At 44.1% G+C, this 25505-nt stretch overlaps 1 protein-coding gene across 6 annotated transcripts in view; it reads left to right on the top strand.

The window, feature by feature from the left end:
* Positions 1–554: 554 nt before the first annotated feature.
* The window catches only part of UBP1 (upstream binding protein 1), a gene marked incomplete at its 5' end in the record, with an annotated part of 47999 nt that continues 23048 nt past the window's right edge, over positions 555–25505 (top strand). For 3 of the 6 annotated variants that reach the window (XR_014774003.1, XM_084754800.1, XM_084754799.1), the window contains 5 exons: positions 826–1205; positions 14869–15020; positions 19049–19125; positions 24100–24205; positions 24806–24912. Coding sequence is in view for 5 of the 6 variants with exons in the window: in XM_084754800.1 (XP_084610926.1) it covers positions 826–1205; positions 14869–15020; positions 19049–19125; positions 24100–24205; positions 24806–24912 (822 nt within the window). Of the gene's footprint in view, positions 665–823; positions 1206–14868; positions 15021–19048; positions 19126–24099; positions 24206–24805; positions 24913–25505 lie in introns of those variants that run through there. The other 3 variants (XM_084754803.1, XM_084754802.1, XM_084754801.1) reach the window with 3 other exon arrangements.

Raw genomic sequence — 25505 nt, 5'->3', positions numbered from 1 at the left:
CTGACCTGAAACTCAGATCAGCCTGCTTCTGCCTCCCAAGGGCTAGGATTAAAGTTTGACTCTCCGCCCTTCTTGCGTTGCCGGGGACGGGGAGGGAAGACTTTTAGGGACGGCTGACTGGCTTACTCTCTTGCCAATCAAGATTTTCTGCACAACGGGCCTAATTTAGCTCCTCAGACGAGACATAGTCGCTTTTCTCTGCAGAGAGGGCAAATGCCGACGAAGGGGTATTTCCCAGGACCGACGGAAGTAAGACCCGGAACCACTTCTTCCAGAGCGAGCCAATGAGGGCTTTCTTATGGCAGCCAACTTAGTCCCTGAGTTGATTGGTGGCTCAGCCGACGGCGCAGAGGCTCACGGGAACCCCGGCCGGCCGCTCCGCGGTGACTGCCCGGAGGACCTGTCAGTCAGCCGATCCGCCCCCCCACCGGTCACGCCCCTTCCGCCGCCAGACCGCGACGCCGCGGGGGCCGGGCAGCGCCGCTCGGCCCAGGCGCCTGTGCCGCCGCGAGGCGCGGGGCCGCGCGGGGCGGGCCTGGGAGGGGAGCGGCCGCGGGGGCGGGGCCGGGGCGGGGCCGGAGGAGGAGGCGGAAGCGGCGAGCGAGCCCGAGCTGGGGCCGCATCGAAGCTGCGTCCGGGCCGGTGGAGCGGCGGCGGCGGCGGGGTTGGCCGGGGCGAAAGGGCGCTGGAGCCTGGGCGGGCGGGCAGAGGGCCGGGGGGGCGCGGCCCGGGAGTGGGAGACGGGCGTGCCGGGGGGATGCGAGCCAGGGCCGTGGGGCGGGGCGGGCGGCGGCCGCGGGAGCGGCGCCGGGGGCGGGCGGCGGCATGAGGCGCGGGGCCGGCGGCCGCGGGAGGGCGGCGCGGCCCGCGGCCCGGTCGCTCCCGCTGCAGCTGCTGGCCGGCGCGCTGTGCCCTGACAGCTGGGCCTCGGCCGCTCTCGTCTCAGCCGCGTCCCGGGCCGCCGCTGGTGACCACTCGCCGCGCCGCCGGAGGCTTCACCCGCGTCCTCCCTCAGGACGCGCCCGCGGAGCTCGGGCGCCTTCGCCCCGGACCCGGAGGCCGCGCTGCGCGGGGCGGCGGCGAGGCCGGAAGATGGCCTGGGTGCTCAGTATGGACGAGGTGATCGAGTCCGGGCTGGTGCACGACTTCGACTCCAGCCTGTCCGGCATCGGCCAGGAGCTGGGCGCCGGCGCCTACAGCATGAGGTAAGGGGCGCGCGGCTGCCTCCGTCGGGCGGGGCCTGGGCCGCGGGGTCGGGGTCCTGCCGCGTGGCGCAGTGGTCTCGGGGGGCCCGACAGGGGTGGCTGGCGGTGGACCCCGCCGCGCCAGCCCGGGGAAGCGGCCGTGGCTGTTGAGGTTGGGTCATAGGAGAGAAAGGGGCTTCCTTCTCAAGTGATTTACGAGTCCTTTTAGCTGGCATAGGCTGTACAAAAGGCGCCGCTTCTAATGGGAGAGCTGCAGCCTTTCCTACGGTGCGTGCTAGCGTGGCCCCTGGATTTCAGCCGCTTGGCTTTATAATAGTAAGTTATGTTGTGAGCGAAAGTAGCCCTGAGGGCTGGCGAGCGCATTGACTTGCTTGTATAGTCTCCTGATTGTCTTGAGAATGAAGTTGGGCCCTTGACTTGGTTTCTTTATTCTCAGAGTGACTCCCCTCAGGCTGTTTCCTGTTGCGGAGGGTTTTTAAGATTGTGCCACAAACAATAGTTTAGTCACTGCTGTCTGCACCAGCAGCTGTTCCGTTTTGTGTAATTGGGAGAGTTGGAAACAGATAGGGGCCGTGTGTGTGTGTGTGTGTGTGTGTGTGTGTGTGTGTGTGTGTGTGTGTCCGTCCGTCCGTGTGTCCGTCCCTGATCCCCGAAAGAGTTGAAGACTTCTTCGTGGCTCAGAAGCTCTTTGCTTTGATATTGGAATATGACTTGTGTAGTAGGGTATAGTTTATCCTAGGAACCAAAACACTGAGTGGTCTTTGAAATTGGTGTAGAATTAAGTGAATTACTTTTAAAGCACACCGCCTGGTGTGTGAAGCGCAGCGCCAAGTGCCGTTTCCCAGTAGTTCTCCTATCTTCCTGCCACCCAGGGGAGGGCGGAAGCATTAATACCCCCACGAGAAATGGCCTGGGTCAGAGCTGGTCTGGAGAAGTCCAGCCCAGGCTCATCCCTGAAGCAGTTTAGCTTAGCTCTGGCCCACACAGAACTCAGGACAGTCGAGAGGTTTCTTGGCCCTTGGAAAGGTGGAAAGCATACTAAACTGAGAATTAAGCCGCTAGCGTCTGACCCTGATTTGGTCTCTGCTCGCCTCCCTCAACTTGGCACCTCCTTTCTCTCCACTTGTGTAACTAGAGGGTTTTGGATGAGGTGGATTGTTTTCCAGAACAACTGTCTTGGTTGGTGAGGAAATTGAGCTACTGAAAGTCTCCGTGTGGCCCAGGGAGGAGTACTGAAGAGGAGGCTTTTCTGTGGAAAACCTCCAGTTAGTGCCCTTGTCTGCTTGAGAGCACAACATAGGGCTTCTGGAAAGCTTGCTTATTGGTAGTTTTTAGAACTTGGCTTGTTTCTAGGGTCTTCCATGAATCTGCGATTGGGTTTGTTTGTTTGTTTGTTTGTTTGTTTTTGGGTGATTCTGTCACCTTGGCTAATTTGTGTTTAGGGTTATTTCTCTGAAAAGGAACCCCATCCTTGGTGATAGCCTCCCCTGGCTGTATTCTCAAGTCAGGCATCTTTTGGTTCTCATTTATGATTCTCCACTTGGGAAAACCTTCTCCCTTAAGTGTTTCTGGCTGCACCATTAAATCTAAAATGTCCAGGGTCTCAGAAAGTGAATATTAGTTTTTGAGGGGGGGGCTTGTTTATTTGTTCATGTATAATTGGGTTATGAGAAATCAAGAGGAGTTTGCCTCTTATGCCTTCAAGACCTTTGATTTGGAATTTTCATATATGAGACATTACAAATTGAGCTGACAAGCAGAATGTCTGAAGGGCATTAGGTTTCTGCAGGCCTACCTGATTTGCCATTTCTCTCCCCATTTACCCAGAGTCCCTGGAACAGTCTGCTTCTTCTGCATAGGAATTAGGAAGCAAATTAATAGCTGTAATTTTAGCACTTGGGAGGCTGAGGCAGGGAGATCACCTGAGATCACGTGTGTGTGTGTGTGCGTGCGTGCGCGTGTATGTGTGTGTGTGCGCGCGCGTGCGTGCGCGCGGGCAGCTCAAGAAGTATACTTGAACTTTTGGGAAAATCTTGATAGAAATTTGGTTTGGTAGGCTGCAGAGATGGCTCAGCAGGTAAAGTCATCTGCCACCAAGCTTCTGACATGAGTGTTAGCCCTAGGACATAGATGATGGAAGGAGAGAACTGACGTCTGCAAGTTGTCCTCTTAGCACATGCATGTTGAAGGCACGCTTATGCTAATTTTTCTAATTAAGTGCAAGCTGCTTTCCAGTTTTCATTAAACTATATTTGCTTTATTTGGATATCTTAAAACAAAATTTATTCTGTCTCTAACCTCAGGGTTCTAGGAATTTAACCCAAGGCCTTGAGTTTACTAGGTCCTTTTTCCTTCTTTTTATTTTTTTTTGAGATGAGGGCTCATTATGCAGTCCAGGCTGTCCTCGGACTCACAGTGTAGCCTAGGCTTGCCTTGAATAGATCCTGAGTGCTGGAATTATATAGGAATTCCAGCTTACTGTAGCTAGTAAGGCAAAGTATTAAACGTTTTGTTTTCTTTCTTTCTTGCTTGCTTGCTTGCTTTCTTTCTTGCTTTCTTGCTTTCTTTCTTGCTTTCTTGCTTTCTTTCTTGCTTTCTTGCTTTCTTGCTTTCTTTCTTTCGTCTCATTAGCCCATACAGGCCTTGAACTGAGTATCTGAGGATGACTTTGAACTTCTGGATTATAGGTGTGAACCACCTCCTGTTCTATGTGGTGCTGCCCTGAATATAGGTCTTTGTGCATGGTAGCGGGCCAAGCACAGTATCAATTGAACTATATCTTCTGCCTCTTTTAGACTGTTGTTTTAGGTTGTCTTGGGGCTTACAGTATAGTCCAGGCTGGCTTCAAACTTGAGACCTGCTTCTGCTTTCCAAATACTGCAGTTTTATTCCTAAAACTTGTTTCAGGAGGTACTTTTCTTAGTTTTTTCGTGGCCAATACCTTGAAAGAATTGGAGAACTGGTTTTCTTCAGATATATGGCCTTAAATGTGTTTTATTAAATAATGTAACATTGGAACTGTGTTTAGGCCACTTTTTGGTATTCCCTTTGCTTCTCTTTCTGGGGGAAGGAGTCTGATTCTCATTTTGCAGATATGTGTTCTGTGGCCAGACTTGTAAGCTAACTGTTCAGATTCCCTTTGAAATGAACCAGGTCATACGTAAATCTTAACTTTTTTCATTACAATATCAATCTAGGCTGGGAGTATAACTGAATTTTTAAGAATGCTTGCCTGGCATGCATGAAGCCCTAGGTTCAGTCCCCAGCACTGCCTCAAAGTTGGCACAGTGTTACACACATCACGTGTAGATGGAAACATCAGAAACTCAAGGCTATTCTGGACTATAAAGCAAGTTCTAGGCCAGCTTGAGAGAGGGGGTCAGGGGGAGGGAGGGAGGGAGGAAAAGAAAAGCAAAACAAAACTTAGCCATAAAGTGAAATTCCTTTTTTTTTTTTTTTTTTTTTTTTTTTTTGGTAAAACTTAATTTGCTTACCTGATACAAATAAAGAAAATCAGCCTCACAAAGAACAGTGCTTAGAAAAGGCAAGTGTATATAGAAACCCTTTTCAGATAGTTTGTGAATATTCTTTTTTGAATTTACCAACGTTTGACAAGTGGTAGATTACTTATGAAAAAACTTACTAGGTTATAGAGATGGCTCAGTTGTTAAGAGCACTACTGGCTGTTCTTCCAGAGGACTCAGGTTCAATTCTAAGCACTTACATGCAGCTTACAACTGTCTTTAACTCCAGTCTCAAGGGATGCACAGCCCTCTTCTGGCTTTCTCAGGCACCAGGCAAGCATGTGGTGCATAGACAGACAGACATGAAGTAAAACAACCATACACATAAAATAAATAACTTTTCCCCCCAAGACAGCATTTTTAAGTGTAGCTCTGGCTGTCCTGGAACTTACTCTGTAGACCAGGCCAGCCTCAAACTTGCAGAGATCTGTCTGCCTCTGCCTCCCAGTTTCTGGAATTAAAGGCATGCACCACCTACAGCCCTGATAAAATAAATAACTTTTTAAAATGTTATTTATTCAGTGTGTGTGTGTGTGTGTGTGTGTGTGTGTGTGTGTGTGTGTGTGTACACGTGTGTGTACAACTCTAGGGTGGAGGGCAGAGAATGCACAGCTTGCTTTTGTCAGTTGTCTCCTTTTACCACCACATAGGTTCTGCAGGTTAAACTCAGGTTGTCAGGATTGGCAGCAAATGCCTTTATCCACTGAGTGGCCTAGTGACAGTCTCCTAAAGCTCTGCTGACATGTAGAATCTAAAACCATCACATTTCGGTGTTTTCTGTTGTTGTTGTTGTTGTTGTTTTGCGGCAGAGTCTATTTAGCCCTTTTAGCTGGAACTCTCCATACTCCTGCATCAGAGTGCTGGGTTACAGATGTGCTACTGTGCTCAGTAACATTTTGACATTTTTAAGTTACACAGTACCAAGAAGTTTTATTCTTTAATATAGCTGTCTGCACATGGTGGAGACCTAGAGTTTATTACTGTAACTTATTGTCAGTTTTTTTGCCTTGAATGATGGGCTCCATTTGTTAAATTTGTAATTTTAAAAATTACATTTATGCCCACGCCTTTAATCCCAGCACTCGGGAGGCAGGGGCAGGTGGATTCCTGTGAGTTTGAGGCCAGCCTGGTCTACAAAGCGAGTCCAGGACAGCCAAGGCTACACAGAGAGCCCCTGTCTCAAAAAAAAAAATACACTTATTTTTTTTGTGTGTGCTTACCATAGGGCATGCTTGGTGTAAAGATCAGAAGACAGCTTTTGGGTTCTCTCCTTCCACCATGTGTTTCAGGAATGGAACTCAGGCTGTCAGGCCTGGCCACAAGACCAGCTAAGTCATCTTGCCAGTCTCCACTGGGTTAATTTTGAGAACATTTCTGTTCTATATCTAAGGTCTGAGTAATCATACCTTTTCAGGTGAGATGATGTCTCTTTCTGTCTCACCCATTTGTAAGATCTTTCCCTCAACTTCACCAATTATTAGAGCCCAGAGAAGTAGAGTAGCCTGCAGAGTGTCCCTCAAAGACAGCGGGAGTTTGCAGATCCAGATGAGGACTGGCCTCTGGTCCTTTCCATCACCTTCTTAAGCATCCTCCTGATATGATAGTGTGTGAGCAGTCTCAGCATAGACAGAGTGGGATCTCAACAGGAGGAAAGTGGGCTGAGAATCATTTGGGTGGTGTTGTGTTGCGTTGCTTTTTGAGTGAGGTTTTCTTATATAGTCCATGCCATAGCCTATGCTGGTCTCAAGTTAACTATGTAGCTTAGGCTAGCCTTAAACTTGTGCAGTCCTCATGTAGAAGCACATGGCTTGGTTAGAACTTATGTTGTTGTGTTACCCCTACCTTGCTTGTTACAAGTCTGATAATTTTATTTCATTCTAAGACTATAGGATCTCATGTTTTCTGCATAGCTAGACAGTGTCTTTATTTGTTTTTTTGTTTTGTTTTTCAAGACAGGGTTTCTCTGTTAGCCCTGGCTGTCCTGGACTCACTTTGTAGACCAGGCTGCCTGGCCTGGAACTCACAGCGACCCACCAGCCTCTGCTTCCCAAGTGCTGGGATTAAAGGCGTGTGCCACCTCCGCCCGGCCTTGACAGTGTCTTTAAATGGTGATGGATTTGTTTTTCCTGTAGTTCTAATATTTCCTTCTGTCTCCCTCTTTGTGACATGTGAAATGGTTTCAGTGAAATGTTGGCTAAAGACACCAAAAGCTGGAACCCTTCGTTATCTTACTGATTTTATAGAGAATGTTTCTAAATTTTCATAAACTGTCTTGTCTCTGTTCTTAGAAAACATTAGCTTTTAGCGTTCTTGTCTTTTAAAAAATATTTTAAAACAGTTATTCTATATGTGTATGAGTGTTTGCCTGCATGCACGTCTGCGTACTATATTTGAGCCAAGTACACAAGGAGACCAGAAGGTGTCAGATTTCCTGCAACTGGGATTATGGATGTGTGTACCACCTTGTGTGGGTACTGGAAACCAAACCCAGAGCTTTTTAAAGAGCAACAAGGGTTTTTTTTCCCCCTCTTCCTCTCCCCTCCCCTCCCCTCCCCTCCCCTCCCCTCCCCTCCCCTCCCCTCCCCTCCGTTCCCTTCCTCTCCTCTCCTTTTTTGAGCAACAAGTTCTTAACCATGAGCCATCTCTCCAGCTCTCTTTACCGCATTTTACTAGAAAGTGTGTGCAGGGTGTGTGTGTGTGTGTGTGTGTGTGTGTGTGTGTCTGTCTGTCTGTCTGTCTGTCTGTCTGTCTGTACTTGCTACTGCACATATGTAGGAGTCAGAGGACAACTTTTAAGATTCAGTTTTTTCCTTCTACGTTGTGGTCCTAGCTTTGTCAACAAGTTCCTCTACCAGATGAGCAATTTCACCTGGCCTTGTTTTTCGTAGAATCTCATTCTATAGCCTGTGTGGGGCTATTTATTCAAAGGTTGAAGCCAGTCATGATGACACACACCTGAAATCCTAGTAGTACTTAGGAGTGGAGGCAGTTTAGGACCATCTTTGCCTACTTAGTGAATTCAAGGTCATCCTGAGCTACCTGAGACCTGCTCTCAAGACAGGAAAAAGTTTTGTGAAGTTCACATAGAGTGAATTCTGGATTTGAACTTTCAACTCTTTTTTCAGTGAGAATGTTTATACCTGTAATTTATTTCAGGGACATGGGAATATCCAGATTATCTTAGTTGTGATTGACTTATGGTCCTAGCTGAGTCTTGGCTTCAAGCTGCTCAGTGGTTAGTGACCATACCCCTGCCCCACTGTCACTGCTTTCCTGGAGGGCTTCCCACCTCAGTGTGCTTCCTTTGTGTCCGGCTGACTGACTCCCTTACTTCATGTTGAGTGATGAAAGCAACTCTGCACATACTCAGAACTTAGTGTTGTCTGAGCTGAGGTGGGTCATTTTGTGTTTATCCTGCTTTGGTCATTTGGGTTGTCAAGTTTGGCATTTGCTCAGCCTTTTTCTCTTCAGATGTTGCCCTGCTGCAGCACTCTTGCTTCTGGCTAGAACAGGAGGTGGTAATGTGCAGTTTTGGTCAGGTGTGGGCACACATCTTTAATCCTAGCACTGAAGATGCAGAGGCTGGCCAGTCTCTGTGAGGTCAGCCTGATCTTCATAGTGAGTTTCAGGAGAGCCAGAGCTACATGGTGCGACCCTGTTTCAATCCCCTGTTCTTTCTTTGTTTGTTTTGTTTTGCTTTGTTTTTCGAGACAGGGTTTCTCTGTGTAGCCTTGGCTGTGCTGGACTTGCTTTGTAGACCAGGCTGGCCTCGAACTCACAGCGATCCACCTGCCTCTGCCTCCCGAATGCTGGGATTAAAGGCGTGCTCCACCACCGCTCAGATCTTAATCCCATTCTTAAAAAAAGAAAGTCTGCAATCTTTTTCCTCTTCTCCTTCACATGTCTCATTCCCCATACCCCTCTGTGCCATCTCTGGATAACTTCTTTTTCTTCATTCTATTTTTCTAAGTTTCCAGTTACTTAGAGCTGCCGTTCAACCTGAGTTAATTTGGGTCATCTTAATTCCTGTTCTGAGAATTCTGTGTGCTCCCTTTCGGGTTTGCTACACTTGAAGTCTCCTGTTCCTTGTATATCTTTCCAGACCTGTCTTTTTTATTTCTTCAAGCTAGGTAAGCATGATTTCATAATTTGGGTCTGATTTTAGTGTTCGACATCTGAATCATTTCTATATCCAATTAGGAAAATGTAAACCACTGAGGTGTTTCTGGCAGAGGTGCTGAGATAGCTGGGGCAGGGGCTGTGGTGCCGTAAGCTCCTGCTGGCTGAGCATCCAGCTCTCTGAGGCCTATGTGTTTCCTGCCTTGCACCTGCCTCATCTGAAATCTCTCACAAGTGCTTCTCCTTAGCTTAGACTAAGAAGATTCCAGTTAGCGAGAAGTCTGCAACGAGAGGTTGTGAGGCCTCTATTCTCTGCAGCAGAGATAGCAGAGCTGGGGACTGCAGCAGACGGAGTCTGACTGGGTGTTAGCCATCTGCTGGTTTTGCTTTGGGTTCTTATTCCTAGAGTGTTGTTTGTCCTTTTATGCTCAGTTATTTTTGAGTCTTGGCATTGTGGAGTTACCTGGAATAATTTGATGCTTGTCAAACTCCGGGAGGGTCTTCCTACCTGGTTAGGTCCTCTCCTTAAGTCCACATTGAGCAGTGTCTTGGAGCATCTGGAGGAACTACTGTGACAGGCATCCCTGCAGGAGCTTGCTGTCCTTTACCCTTGCTCTCAGACTCTTACCTCTCCAGTTCATTTGGCAGTGGGAGTGCTTTAGACCCATACGGTAGCCAAAACCACCACAGTGTTGTGGTTCTGTCTTCAGACTGGAATGGTACCCTTTGGTAAAAGCTGCTTTGTGTTCCAGGCTTGCTCAAAGATTTTGAACTTTGCTTGTATGTCAGCCTTGTGTAAGGAGAATATTGAGGTTGGAGAGAAAGCTCAGCAGTTAAGAGCACTTAATACTAATTAAGTGCAAACCAGCCAGTGTTCAGATAACCACCTATAACCCCAGTTGCAAAGGATCCAGTGCTCTCTTCTGGCACATACAACTCTATGTACATACAATTCATGCTTGGGCGTGTGCACATACACACTACATAAATAAGCCTTTTTAAAAAGAGAACATGTGATATTATAGAACCCTTCCCCATTTGCTGGCCTGGAGCTCTCAGTAGTCTTGGCCTTGAGTTGATGATCTACCTCAGATACTTGCTGTCTTGTGTTTGTGGGGCAGAATTAATTATAGACTGCTCTGTTAGTTTAGGCCTCCATGTTATTTCCATCTTGGTTTTATTCTTGCCTTTTGAATTTTTTGAAAAAATATCACATTTTATTTATTACCATATGTGTGAATGAAGGTATGCATATGCATGCCATAGCACACATATGAAAATCAGAAGAAACTTGTTGGAGTTGGCCCTGTTGCTTCACCATGTGGGTCCTGGGGTCCTAGTGGCTGGTCACTAGGCTTTATGTGGCAGGAGCCTTTCCTGGATGAGTCATTTAGCCAGCCCTGGGGCTTTTGAATTCTTTAGAATTTCACCTTCCAAGTGTGTTTTCATTACTTAGTTTCTCACTAAGAAGGCATCAAATTTTAGCTTGTTTTTGAAATCTAATCCATTGCTATAGTTGTGTTCAAAGCTATGAAAGGAGACGTAACACCTCGCTGCATGCAGGGCCCAGCCATCCTCCTGAAAGGCAGCATGCACTGCTGGGCATTTAGGTGTTCTTACAGTTCTTCATATAGTCATCTTATCAGGCTTGTTGTGTGTTTGTGTGTGTGTGTGTGTTGTTGTTGTTGTTGTTGTTGTTGTTGTTTGTTTCTTTTCTCTTTTTCGAGATAGGGCTTCTCTGTATAACCTTGACTGTCCTGGACTCACTTTGTAGACTAGGCTGGCCTGGAACTCACAACGGCCTGCCTGTGCCTCCCAAGTGCTGGGATTAAAGGCGTACAGCACCATTGCATGGCTTCTTTTTTTTCTTAAGACAAGGTCTTGTACAGCTCAGAGGGAACTGAAACTCAGATGTAGTCAAGGCTGACCTTGGATTCCTGACACCTCTAGTGCTGGGTTACAGGTGTGCACCACCACACCCATCATATTTGTCTTGTGAGACAGAGTCTCCTGTAGCCCAAGCTGGTTTTCATCTCCACATGTAGCCAAGGATAACTTTGAACTCCTGACCCTGAATCTGCTGGGATGATGGCAGGCATGCACCACTGTGCCCAACTTCAGTGCTAAACTGTGTAGATGGTTCAACTTTTCTCATCAAGAGTTTTATCTGGATTGTATGCATTTCGAGGCTATGCAGTAGATATATTGTAGGATCAAATCTGTTGGATCATTCATGTGTGTTTCACTCAAAAATGTTCCACTTGTTTGAAATATCATGTAATGTCCCATATATATGTATTATTTGTCAGTTTTTAAAAATGAAATTTACTTACTTTAGTTCCATTTAAGAATCTGTCCTGGGCTGGAGAGATGTCTTAAGGGTTAAGAGCACTGGCTGCTCTTCCAGAGGACCCAGGTTCCATTTCTAGAATCTACATGGTAGCTCACAACCACCTATAACTCCAGTCCCAGGGGATCCGATGTCTTCTTCTGGCCTCTTATTTGCACCAGACATGCACATGGAACACAGACATACATGCAGGCAAAATATCCATACACATAAAATAAAATTAATTTAAAAAGAGTCTGTCTTTAACATTCAAAAGACTCTTCATTTCTAGAATTACAAAGACCATTAAGGGTTAGTACTTTTCATATGGCTCAACATAGGAAATCTTGACTTATAAGTGTTTTATTGATTCAGCAAGTATTTTTGGCTCCTTTGTATTAGATGACAGTGAAGAAGCAACTTTGGATGTGGTTAGGCTAGGAAGAGCACAAACTTATCAGATCTCTGTATTAGCAGCATAGCAGTCTGTTGTTAACACCTGACTGAAGTAAGCCATTTGCACGTTCTGTAGAAGAGCAGAGCCAGGAAATGGCCCTGAAAAAGGCATGTGGCGGGGTGAGTGTGCCCAGGGCCTGGTGAGGATGAGGAGCACTCAGAATGGGCTTTGTGTGATTTTGTTAGGATCCTGGTTGAAAGCAAGTAGAGGGTTTAGAGGAATAAGATGATCTAATTTCTGACGTTTGCTGTGTTGACTGAAACTTTTTCATCAGGAATATTTTTATTACTATTTCTGTGTGTCTGTGCATGTATGTGTTGTGTGAGTCAAAGAAAGTTATAGATAGCTATCAGCTGCTATGTGGATGCTGGGAACCCAACCCAGATCCTACACAAGAGAAAGAAGTGCTTAACCACAGAATATCTTTCCAGCCTCTTCTCTTTCTTTTGGGATACATGGTCTCACTGCCCAGACTATCCTCAAACTTGGGGTGATCTTGCCTCAAGACTGTGATCACTAGCATTCCCTGCTCTGCTCTCTATCCTCTTTCATCAGGGATTGAACCCAGGGCCTTGTAAATGCTAGGCAAGTGTTCTGCTATTGCGCCCCAGCCCCAGCCCCAGCCCCTTTTTGAAGCAAGGTCTTATTATATAGCCTGGCTGGCCTGGAGTTATGTAGATAAAGCTGCCACCATACCCCACATTTTATTTTTAGTTAAGTTTAAGAAATATTTAGCATCACAAGTAACGGTGGTATGGGCCTGTAATCCCAGCATTTGGGAGATAGAGGTAGGAGAATCAGTTCATGGGAATTCCTTGTCTACATAGTTACTTTGAAGCTAGCCTGGGCTATATGAAAGCCTGTGTAAAAAACAAACAAACAAAATAAAACAAAACAAAACCACAAAGGGGCTGGAGAGAGTACTTCCTACATTTACAGAGGACCTAGGAATTCTGTTCCTAGCACCCTCATGGTGCATGTGGTGGCTTACAATGCCAGTTTCAAGGGATCTAATGCTCTCTTCTGGCTTCCATGGGCACCAAACATACATATGGTGCACACATACATACATACATACAAAAACACTCATAAAATAAAAACAAGAAAATCTTTTTAAAAAATCCTCCCTGTTTTAATGATGGGCATGTGCTATAGCTGCTCTGGAAAGCTGTTTGGCCATGAGGACTCTGCTAAGGTTCGTACTCAGAGAACTGAGTCATATCTACACAGAAACATAAGGATGTTCCCAGCATTATTCATAGCTGGAACAGTGAAGAAGCCCCATGTCATCAGAAGAGATGCAGAATGTGTGTGCCCATGTAATAAAACACAGTTGTATAAAGGAGAGAAGTTCTGGTTCTTGCTGAACCACAGATAGACCCCACAAAATAAGTGCAACAGGCCCATCGTAGGAGACTGTATATAATTGATGACTCCATTTGCATTAACTGTCTAGAATCAGCAAGTTAGTAGAGGCAGAATGGAGGCCAGTGATGGGATAGTGGGGGTGGGGCAGAAAGAACAGTGAGTCATTACTGTTGGATATGGGCATCTATTTTTTCCCCCTTTGAGGCAGGGTCTTTTGTAGCTCAGGCTGACCTCAAACTGGCTCTGTAGTAAAGCTGACCTTGAACTTCAGGGGTTACAAGTGGGAGCCACCATATCTGATTTGAGTGGTGCTGGAGATGGAAGCCAGGCTTCAAAGCATAGTAAGCAAGCACTCTACCACATGAGCCACATTCTTAGCACCCCTCTTGTTGTTGTTGTTTGGTCTTTTGAGACAGGGTTCTTCTGTGTAGCCCTGGCTGTCCTCAAACTTGCTTTGTAGACCAGGTTTACCTCAAACTCACAGAAATTCACTTGCCTCTGTCCCTCCGATGCTGCTGATATTAAAGGCATATGCCACTATGGCCTTTTTTTTTTTTTTTTTTTTTTAAAGAAAAACCTCACCGTATAATCCAGGCTGGCATTAAACTGTCTATTCTCCTAAGAGCTGAGATTAATAAAAGATTTGTTGTTATTGTTTTGTTTTTCAAGACAGGGTTTCTCTGTGTAGTCCTAGCTGTCCTGGAAACTCACAGAGATCTGCCTGCCTCTGTCTCTTTGAGTGCTGTGGTTACAGATGTATGCCTGGCTAATAATAAGTGATTTCTTTTTGAGGAGAAAAATGTTTTAGAATTAGATACTAATAGTGATTGCATGGCTATCAGTATGCAAAAAGAAAAAAGGAATTGGACGTTGTTAAAAGATTACTTACTGTTATTTAGTGATGCTGTTAAACACCAACATAGCCCCCAAGCCATGCCCTGCTCAGCTACAAAGCTGACGTGGTAGATAGTCTCAGGAGACCTTGGATACAAGTTACTCCTAAGAGAGAAGTAGTTGCTGTTTCTACTGCCAGTTTGCTTTGCAGTCATTGTTTTAGACTAGATGAGAAATTTTATGTTCTCAGCTGTAGCAGGCCTCCGTGGGGAGTGTTTTTGTTAAGCGCCATTTTATTTGGTTCTTCTTTGTGATTCCATGGTGCTAGCGTGACTGTCTTCTGGCAGCAGTCTTAGTTCCTTCCTTTCAAAACAGGTAGCTATGCACTCTGAATTTACTTTTTTTCTGTTTCAAATAAAGGTCATCTGCAGTTTTATTTTTTACTTGGTTGGAACAGGGTGTCATGCAGTTCAAGCTCTTCCAACTGAGCTATATCCCTAGCCAGTGCTTACTGTTTTATTTATTTGGAGATGTTCTCAGTGTATAACTTTGCAAATCTGGAACTTGTTACATAGGCCTTGAACTCACAGAGATCCACCTGCCTCTGCCTCCTTGGCTGGGATTAAAGACCTGCACCACTATACCTGGCCAGTTTACTGATTTTAAAAGAAAAAAATTTCCAGATGATTATTGTTGTGGTGGTGTTGGGGGTTAAGCCTAGGGCCCTGGCAAGTTAGGCAAGTGTCTCCACTGAACTACATGCTACAGCTATTACTTTACCGTGTTCTTCATGTGCTCTCATTACAAAATGGATAACTTATAGTATCTTTTAGACGAACGAGATTAGCATTAATAGTTTCATTCTATAAAACATCTCTTAAGTTTTCAGGGAAATAATGCATTGACTGCCTAGCATGTGCAGCTTTAGGTTCCACCTTCAGCAGTGGATGGGTGGTGAAACCCTGGATTATGTTTAGATACTTTCAAGTGCCTGAGACACAAAGGAAGATCAGTTCTGATGTTGTTTTTCAGTGATGTATTGGCATTGCCCATTTTCAAGCAAGAAGATTCCAGCCTTTCCTTGGACGATGAGGCCAAGCACCCCCCCTTTCAATATGTAATGTGTGCTGCAACTTCGCCAGCTGTGAAACTGCATGATGAGACACTCACTTACTTGAACCAAGGTTAGTATGGTTGGTCGGATACTGACATGTAAAACTCTACAAAGATCTTAAAAGAAATGTTTTGGTGTTGTAACCTACAGAGCCAGTGATGATTAAGAATTAGGTCCTTCAATTGTACAAGCTTAGCAAAAACTGTAGGACTTTTTCTGTAAGCCAACAGTGTTATACATAAATAGCCCTTTCACGTATATGAAAGTAAATGGAATCTTCACTTCACTGAACAGTAGGTTTTAGGCTTTATATTTATGGCTTGGTGGCACATGTTTTTAAGCCCAGCACTTGGGAGGCAGAGGCAGAGCTCTGAGTTTGAGGCCATTCTGGTCTACACAGTGAGTTCCAAAGCTACAGAGTTGAGAACTTGTCTTTAAAAAAAAAAAAAAAAAATGGAGGAATAACCAGTAATTTCCCTTGATAGGGAGTTTACAATCATGAGGCTCTTTGCGTTTAACATATAGTACTTATTTGGACTTCAGTTATTGGAGATTTAACTCTCAAATAATTTTTCAGACCATAAGATGCACTCCCTTCCTGCCCCCCTCGAAAAGTGGGGCAGAAATTAGGGTGCACCTTATGGTCCGATAACTGTTTTTATTGTTTTACTGCTCTAAAAACTGGATGTGTCTTATGGTCCGAAAAATATGGTAATTTGTTTGGGGTTTAATATTTTCAGAAGAAACATCATAGAGGCAAGGATATGTATTTAACTTTTTTTTTTTTTTAATTCTGTTGGTTGACTGTGGTGTTAGGGATGGAACCATGAAAATTGTTTAGGAACTAATGAAAGGTGTGGTTAGTTTTTAGCTATTTAATAAGAGGTGTTTTGTCTATTGTTGAGGCGCTTGGGATCCAACCCAGGGCTCTATGTGTAAAGCAAGTGCTCACTCTATACCTGGCCCACTAAAGGCCTTTCTGGAACAGGGCCCTGTTCCAAAGGGAAGTTCTGAATGCATTTGGAATTGACAGGCCAGGTACTTGTGCTTTCTGAGTTGCAGGGGGGCTGAGAGCGAGGTTCCTAGTAGGTTTGGGACAGGACCCAGGAACTTTGCCTTTCTCTTTCTCCCCTTCTCCCCTCCCCTCTCTTCTCTTTTGAGACAAGTTCTCTGGCTAGCCTGGAGTTCCTAGAGGTCCACCAAGTGTTAAGGTTGTTACCACACTGCCAGGAACTTGTTTTTCCTGACAAATTGCTGCTGGCTTGGGTACCCTCTAGCCCTCGAGCATCACCTGTTGAAGGATACTGTTCAGAGAAGAGTTGGCAGGTATTCAGGAGTTAATGTTGTGATTTGCTGTCTGTTAGTAGCGTTCCCTTAGGCTCACTGTTCACCTGCCTCTTAGAGCTATTCATTAGGACTCTGCCATTGGAATACGTGAAGAAAACAAAAGAAAGAGGAAACTATATGTAACTTAGGTAGCAGAAACTGGAACAAGAATTCTTAGCTGTGTGGGAGGAGTTTGTTTTCAAACTATATGAGTACTGAGTTTAAAAACTGCACCTGTGGGGCTGGAGAGAAGGCTCAGAGGTTAAGAGCACCATCTGCTCTTCCAGAGGTCCTGAGTTCAATCCCCAGCAACCACATGGTGCTCACAACCATCTATAATGAGATCTGATGCCCTCTTCTGACCTGCAGGCACACATGCGGGCAGAATACTATATAAATAAATAAATAAATAAATAAATAAATAAATAAATAAATATTCTGTGTGTAGGGGGGGTGTTTAGATCAACAACAGCAATAAACCTGCAGCTGTGTTTGGTTGGTTATGTCTGAGGAGCATTTGTAAGAAGCGTTAGGTCCCTGATTTTGACCCTGGAGTAAAAACTAGTCCAGCCTGGAGTAACCAATTCTCTTGGTTACTTTTTGGAGCAGGGTTACTTTTTGCTAGGGGACTGAGTCTTTGGAAGGGGGTGTGAGTGAGACCTATTCTGCTTTACTGCATTCTGGATTAGCTCCTTGTAACCACCGGAGCATCACCTTGCTCTGCAGAGAAGCCATTGCCTGATCAGGTTTCCTGGCACCAGTTAGTGATGCCCACCAGCCTCATTTCTGGCATTCCAGTGTATCTCCAGTATATTCACTCTGTTTTCTAAAAGTTTATTTAGGTTTTAGCTTAAAACACTTTGCATAAAAATTTATCTCTGTAAGATGATAAATGGTTTTTGCCACAAAGTAAATATAACAATAACAAAACCCCCCAATTGTCAAATAATTGAGAAAATGATGATAAAGTGTCAGTATACTATATCTAAACATAATACATTTGTGATAGAATTAGTTCAAAAGAGATATCTGGTGGTGACATGGGCCTGGATGTCCACATGACCTTAGGTAGTAGCTCCGGCCACTCAGATCAACTTCCTCACTCACCCCTTCCCTGCTGTCCCCATTTCTATGCTTCCCCCCAGCCACCCAGCACAGACCACAGATGTCTGCTTGGTTTCAGGTGGTAACTAGTGGTGGAGATACGAACGCAGACTCCAACTGCAGCAGGACCACAGACCTAGACATGGTCCTTGGCAGCGCTCAGGCCAGGACTGCACCATGGCCTCATATCTGTCTGCTCCTCACTCCAGTTCCACCTTTCTCCACAGTGTAGAAACCCCTCAGCCCTGCTCTCTCTTTCATCTGTCCACCACATACTTCATCTTTCCCATCTCTCCACCTCACATTTGCGCATCATAGTGGAGCAACCAGGGACAGGTGCTTGGGTGACTTTCTTTTTGGTTTTTTGAGACAGGGTTTCTCTGTGTAGCCTTGGCTGTCCTGGACTCACTTTGTAGACTAGGCTGGCCTCGAACTCACACAGATCCGCCTGCCTCTGCCTCTGCTGGGATTAAAGCCACCACCGCCCAGCTGCCCGGGTAACTTTCTTTGGGCCTCCCTGGGCCAGTTAACGCCATGAATTTGTTTGTTTGTTTGTTTGTTTTTTAATGCTTAGGCTTAGCCAGGTGGATTTTAAAGTCTGAGTACTCACAGGTAGGTAGGGATGTGAGTTCATCATAGCAATTCTATTTCTCTCTCTCTCTCTCTCTCTCTCTCTCTCTCTCTCTCTCTCTTTCTTTCTTTCCTTCTTTCTTGTTTTTCGATACAAGGTTTCTCTGGTTACCTTTGGCTGTCCTGGACTCACTCTGTAGACCAAGCTGGCCTCGAACTCACAGAGATCCCTTGCCTCTGTCTCCCATAGTGCCGGCTGTTTGTTTTTTTCCAGCATATTCCTAATTTTCAAAATTCTCTAGACCAGTGTGTAGAAATTGTGTGTGTGTGTGTGTGTACACAAATGAAGCAATGGGCAAATGTGACTTGGATTCAGTAACACAGAGAGGCTCCAGCTTAAAATTGGTGTTGGTCCATACAAAAAATGGTTTGTCCATGTTCACAGTACCATTTGTTGTCACCCTAAAATTGGGAACAACATAAAATATACAACATTTGATGAGTGGATGAGTAAAATTTGGTCTGCTCATGCAATAGAATCTTTTCTGGCAATAAAAAGGGAAATTTTCATTAATTTACATTCAGTAAAAGAAGTCAGTCTCCAACGCCTCACATACTATGCTTTTGTTTATATCCATGACTTTAGTAGTGAGTGTCTGGGAGCACAGGAAGTGACTGCTGCTGGGTTTGGGCTTCTGTTTAGATAATGAAAATACTCTAGAACTGGTAGTGGTGATAGTGGATCAGCTCTGAACATACTTACAACCTCATGAAGTATAATGTAAAAGTAAACATGCTATAAATTAATATTTCAGAAAAGCAGAAAGTTAGTCTCAGATCCATGTGCAGTAAAACAGTTCAGGAGACTAGCAAGTGAGAGTAAACTGACAGGTGACCTCCCACGTGTAATTAAGAGGATAGAATGGTATGATTTTTCAGGGAAAAAGAGAGATGGATCAACTTGGATTTGCTTCTATGGTGCACTGACAAACTACTCTCATGTAGCTAGCTGTATGTGCTGAGGTCCACTTAAGTTACGCAGAATGGAGTAGTGTTCTTTACATGGATTGTTTTTGATACATAATTTCTTTAAATTAGGCCAGTCTTATGAAATTCGGATGCTGGATAATCGCAAAATGGGAGATATGCCTGAGATCAGTGGAAAGTTGGTAAAGGTAAGGACAATCTGTTTTAATTGTAATAGCTACTGTGGTGATTGAATAAAATGGCTCTTTCCTGTGCAAAAGGTTTCTTTTTTGTTTTGTTTTTGTTTTTAAATGTGTGTCTATCTTGTGAGTATGCCACTGCCACAGCATGCCTTTGGAGGCTGCAGGGAGCTGGCTCTGTGCTTCCACCATGTGTGTTCTGGAAATTGCACCTAATTCCCTGAGCCATTGCTGTAAGCTTTTTTAAATAAAAGTTTTAAAATATCTCTTTAGAAAAATAACTATTTTAAAAGTTTGGGCTTTTTAAGCTATATTTTGCTTACTCATGTGTAACATGGAAATTACAGTTGTTGGGAACCAGGAACCAGTAAAAAAGTTAGTTTAGTTATGCAAAACCCATCGCCACAGCTAACCCTGAACTCTTTAGATTTTATTTATTTATTATTGGGGGGAGAGAGGTCACAGTGCACAAGGGTGTACATTGCCATATAGGAAGGCCAGAGGAGAGGTTGGAAGTTTGTCTTTGCCTCCGTTGTGTGTTCTGGACATTGAGCCTGGGCATCAGGCTTACACTGCAGGCTTTTACCAGCTGAGCCATCTGACCACCCTGAATCTTTAATTTGACAACATGTTGGTTTTTTTGTTTTTGCTTTTTTGGCTTTTCAAGACAGGGTTTCTCTGTGTGATAGCCCTGCTGTCCTTGACTCACTTTGTTGATTAGGCTTGAAAACACACTAATTAATTTTTTAAACATCCTTTTATTTTACTTTTTAAATTTTTCTTCAGAATGACTTGGAATTTCAGCTTAGCTATTAACATATCTAAAGGGGATGTCAGTCATCCTACATAGCCCTTGTCTGGCCAGTGAGAATTGCTCCTCAGATGAGGAATACACACATTCTAACATGGGTCACTTGAGTGAGTCCTTATAGCTATAAACACACCACAGCACTAAAGGCAGTGAGCTCTGTAAGAGGCTTGTTGGGAAGGTACAACCGGCACTGTCAGCAGGATGCTGTAAAGCTCAGCTATCCTGACGTTTGTTGTAGTATTAGAGATCAAACCAGGCTCTCACACAGGCTAGATAATGTACCCCACTACTCCCAGTAATAATTTTGTAAAGAGGAGATATGACTGCATTTTTCAGTGAAAGTTAAATTTGATAACTATAGCATGCTCCTTTTACCAAAAAAATGTGTACGTATTAATGAGTATTTGATGTGTCCTGGGTTGAGCCCTTTGAAACTGGATCCAAAAGTGGTATGGTCCACGTTTTGGGACAGGGTGTCATGTAGACCAAACTGGCCTCGTTCGTCATGTAGCCGTGAATTTCTGGTCTTCTGTCTCTGAGTGCTGGAATGCTAGGTGAGTCCCACTGTGCTCAGAGTGTACACACTGGGGAAACTACCAACTGACTGTTAGCTCCAGCCTCCAAATTGTTAGAATGTCTTAAAAACCTTTTGGTTGTTCGATTTTTTTGTTTTCCTCTTAGTATTGAAAATTGAACCTCGGGTGCCGTGTATGCTAGGCAAACACTCTCTCATCAGTGAACTAAATTGCAGCTCTATTGGACTTTTACTCTTGAAACTATTTGAATAAGCTGCCTTGAGCTCCCTGTGTAGACCAAGCAGGCCTTGAACTTGCAACCCTCCTGCCTCAGAGTCCCTAAGAGCAGGCTTGGCTTCTTTTTTTGGGGGGGTAAACTTTGAACATACCTAGAATAGAGAGGTAGATAGTGGTGTTATGTGGTAGCATGTGTCTATCTTGAGTTCTCCTGATAGATTCTCTTGTCAGCAAAGACAGTTACCAACAGCTTTCCAGCCTTGTTTCACCTATATGTTCTGTTTTAACAAGAGTTTTTAAATGTGTGTTTGTCTGTGTAGTGCACTGCACGTGCATGCTTGTGTAAGAGCCTTTAGAGGTCAGAAGATCCCTAGTAGCTGGAGTTCCAGGTGGTATGGAGCCTCCATGAAGGTGCTGGAAACAGAACTTGGATTTTCCACAAGAGCAGGTTCTCAGCAGTGACTGCTACGCTGGATCTCTTGCCCTCGTGCCCCTTATGCTCCTCGTGTGCATGCTGGGTTAGACAGCTCCTCGTGTGCATGCTGGGTTAGACAGCTCCTCGTGTGCATGCTGGGTTAGACAGCTCCTCGTGTGCATGCTGGGTTAGACAGTTCACTAATTCATGCTCTTGTTTAGGTTTTCATCTAAGACTGTTGATGTTTGATATCCACACCAAATGTTAGGATTGGATTTTTGTCAAAGCACTGGAAAAGTCAGTTCTAAAACACATGTCATTTACCAGTGAAAATTGGCTTTTTTTTTTTTTAAACGATGGGATTTCTCTGTGTAGTCATGGCTGCCCTGGAACTCATTCTTGTAGATCAGGCTGGCCTTGAACTCAGACCCTCTTGCCTGTGCCTCCCAAGTGCCAAAATTAAAGGCATGTGCCACCACACCTGTTGAAATTGGCTTTCTAAGGCAGTTACTTGATTGAGAAATAGCTAGATAGGTAAGATGTGTTTAAAATAATTTCATTAAGCTAGTTAAAATGCCTGTCAGATTGACTTGTTGAACTACTTTGGATTTACTTCCAAATTAAAGCACACAGAAATATATCAGACTAAATAACTCAAGTGAAGAAACAGCCGGTTGGATCTGTACTGCTGACATCATACTAGTTAATATAGACACTGAGCACAGAGAGAAAGAGCTCAATTTAAGATGTTTTCCTTCCAGAGCCAGGTGTGGTGGTGCATGCCTTTAATCCCAGCACTTGGAGGCAAAGGCAGTGAGTTCCAGGCCAGCCTGGTCTACAAAGTGAGTCCAGGATGGCCAAGGCTACACAGAGAGAAACCCTGTCTTGAAAAAAACAAAACCAAACAAAAAAAGATGTTTTCCTTCCAGTTCACATTCAGTTCATAAACCATACACTGATTTTTTTTTTCTGTTGAATATGTTAGAATGCACTCAGTTATATCCTGAGGGGTAAGATTAAGAGCATAGATGACTATAGGGAGAATTTATTGAAAATCATATCTTTTTAAAGTTTTTATTTACTGGCCCTGTGAACTTTGAATGTACAGCTTAAATTTGGAGCACCTGGTACTCAAATGGCATGTTGTCAGAGGTGCTACGGAAGTTGCTTGTGTTGATTGAACATACTTGATGTGTTTTTTATTTATGGATGATGGGGGTCTCACTTTGTAGCCTGGTCTGGAGTAAGACTCCTTATCTAGCCCAGGATGGCTTTGAAGTCAGTATTGTAGCCCAGACTGACCTTTGTTTCCTGATCCTACTGCCTCGGCCTAGCCTGTGCCTTTTGTACCAGGTTCTGCCCCCATAGCCTTGGCTTAGTAGTGGCTGTGCACTGCTCTGCTCCCGTGGCCTTGGCTTGGTAGTTGGCCCCTTTATCTAGTGCTAGTTCTATAGGTGAAGTCTCTTTTTACTCATCCAGTGTTCTTTTGTATCTTCTAATTCAAGCCACTCCCAACATTACCACCCTTTGACCTTTCAGTGGGCCTCTGTGGCCTGGCCCTCATTCTGAGCTCAAGCCTCACACTTGCAATCATCTTTCTTCTTTCCTTGTAGGTGATGGGCTTATGAGTGTGAGCCGTTGTGCCTGGCTCTACTTTTTTTTTTTTTTTAATGTTTTAATTTTGAGACAAGGCCTCACTCAGTTGCAGAGGATGGCCTTGAGCTTCCCTTACAGCCTAGGCTAGCCTCCTACTCCTAATCCTCCAGTCTCCCAAGTAGTAGGATTTATAGGCCTGTATCACTAGGCCCAGCTAGAATGATCTTTGTAGGTTTTGTTGATTTGTTTAATTTAGTTGTATGTGTATGCCATGTTGTGTATGTGTATGTTAGAGGAAAATCTTATGGAGTCAGTTCTCTCTTCCCACCTTTTTGTGGGTTCCCATCATTTATCTTAGGTTATTTGGTAAGTACTTCCCCTTTGAGCCATCTCACCTGCCTATCTAAAGAAATTAACCAGCCAGGCACAGTGGTGCACATCTTTAATCTCAATACTCTGGGAGGCAGAGGTAGGCAGATCTCTGTGAGTTCAAGGCCAGCCTGGTCTACAGACTGAGTCCAGCACAGCCGAGGTTACAGAGAAACCCTGTCTCAAACAAAACAAAACAAAACAAAACAAAAAAGAAAGAAAAGAAAAAGCTTAGCCATTGTTGATAATTTTTGAGATGGCCTCTAGATTGCTAGAATTGCAGGCATGAGTCGTGATAGTTGGCAGTAAGGTTACCAGAGTTTACTGGTGTATCTAGGGTATCCATCTATATTTACAACATTTGTCATCTTTCATGATTCTTTTGGGTAGCTGGTACTTTCTCATAGAAATTAATTCTTATTCACTAATTTCATGGTTATGCATATTGGTTTTTGAATTATAAATCTTGAATTGCTTTATAAAATTATACCTTTTAAATTTGCACATAATTTTGCTATAATTCCTGGTAACTAAGTGTATCATAAATCAGGTATAGAAAAGTTATTAACAAATAAAACAAAAGTCAGGTGCAGTGGCACACACCTGTATTCCCAGCAATCAAAGAGGCAGTGGTAAGTGGATTGCTGTAGTTGAAGGCCAGCCTGGTCTACAAAGTGAGGTCAGGACAGCCAGGGCTACACAGAGAAACCCTGTCTCGAACAATCAAAAACTAACAAACAAGAATAGAGAAGTTCACAGGCAGAATTTCTCTTATTTTGGAAATAAGATGTCACTATCTAGCCTGTGTTGGCTTTGAAATGTGACCCAGGCTGGCCTTAAATTTAAAGTAGTCTTCCTGCCTCAGCCTTTCAAGTGCTGGGATTATAGGTGTGAGCCATGATGCCCAACTTCACGGAAGGCGTATTTAAAGCAGAATCTGGTTTTGTATGTGCATCATCTATTACTGGTTAATATGGATGCTGCTGCCGCCACCTTTAGCTGAGTGGTTGAAATGCTCACTTTCCTCCCTTTTTTCATAGAGCATCATAAGGGTGGTGTTCCACGACAGGCGGCTGCAGTACACCGAGCATCAGCAGCTTGAAGGCTGGAAGTGGAATCGTCCAGGAGACAGACTTCTCGATTTAGGTACAGGTCACCGTCAAAAGAGCGTGGAAATAAAGGTGCTGTGTAGCTGTGTCCATTGATGTGTTGGCGCCATGTAAAATCAGTGCTTGGCTGCAGTCGGTGTTAGTAGATCTTGAGAATTGTATTATGCTTGAAGAGTGAAGTAGCTGTGCAGAGTAACCTCAACCAGGAATTGTATGATTTTTGAAGCTATTTTAAACCTCAGTTGGCACCGTCCATCATACTATTAATGCAATGCAATGCGAGCCATGGTAGGAGAAACTGTGATTCTTGTTAGGTGGATTTGATATTGAAGACAAGGTTGACTACGGAGAACGTTGAAGGGAAGTTCAACATGGATTAATTATTTCCATAGAGCATAATATAGTAAGTTTTAAGTTTTGTTTTGTTTGTTTTGATGTTTTTGTTTCGTTGAAATGGGGTTTCACTGTGCTTCCCAGGCTGCGCTTGAACCCCTAGGCTCAAACCACCCCCTGTACCCCAGCCTCCGAATAGCTGGGACTCTACTTGGGTGTGCTACCACACCAGGCTCAAATCGTAAGTCTTCTAATTACTTAAAATGGATGCATCTTTTTTTGTAACTTGTGTTTGAACATACAGATATTCCAATGTCTGTGGGAATAATTGACACAAGAACAAATCCAAGCCAGTTAAATGCAGTTGAATTTCTGTGGGACCCTGCAAAGCGCACATCTGCCTTCATTCAGGTTTGCCTTTTTATGTTGTTTGAAGCATACTGCCCAGTCATTTAGAAGATTAAATTTCTATCTCATGAAAATATTTCCTATTAGTAAATTACAATGTAATACCTTGTTTTTTAAAATACACACAGTCAGAATGAGTTTAATTTACTAGATTAATCATGAAGACATAAAAGATATTTGGTTTAAAAAAATTTTTTTTTCTTTTTTTCTTTCTGTTTTTTTGAGACAGGGTCTTTCTATATATCCCTGGCTGTCCTTAAACTCATATCAATCCACCTGCCTCTGCCTCCCAAGTGCTGAGATCAAAGGTGTGCACTACCACTCCTGTGGGTTATTTTTGGTTGTTGTTGTTTTTTGGTATTTGTTTGTTTGTTTGTTTTGAGACAGGTAGCCTTGGCTTGGATGGCATGGAGTTTGCCACCATGCCTGGCTTTTAATTTTTATTTTTTATTACTGGTGTTTACAAGTAATATAAATTTCTAATTTTTTTTTCTAATGTGCATTTCTCTTGAGTAGAAACTGCCATTTAAAAGATTACTACTGAACAAAGTAACCAGGCTTAATTTTTTTTCTAACAGTATTTAAAGTGTGTTTAT

Source organism: Acomys minous (genome assembly GCF_964271855.1).
Source record: "Acomys minous genome assembly, chromosome: 13".
In the NCBI taxonomy this organism is placed as follows: Eukaryota; Metazoa; Chordata; class Mammalia; order Rodentia; family Muridae; genus Acomys; species Acomys minous.
Note: the sequence above shows the minus strand (reverse complement) of the source record. Positions and strands in the feature narration are given on the sequence as shown.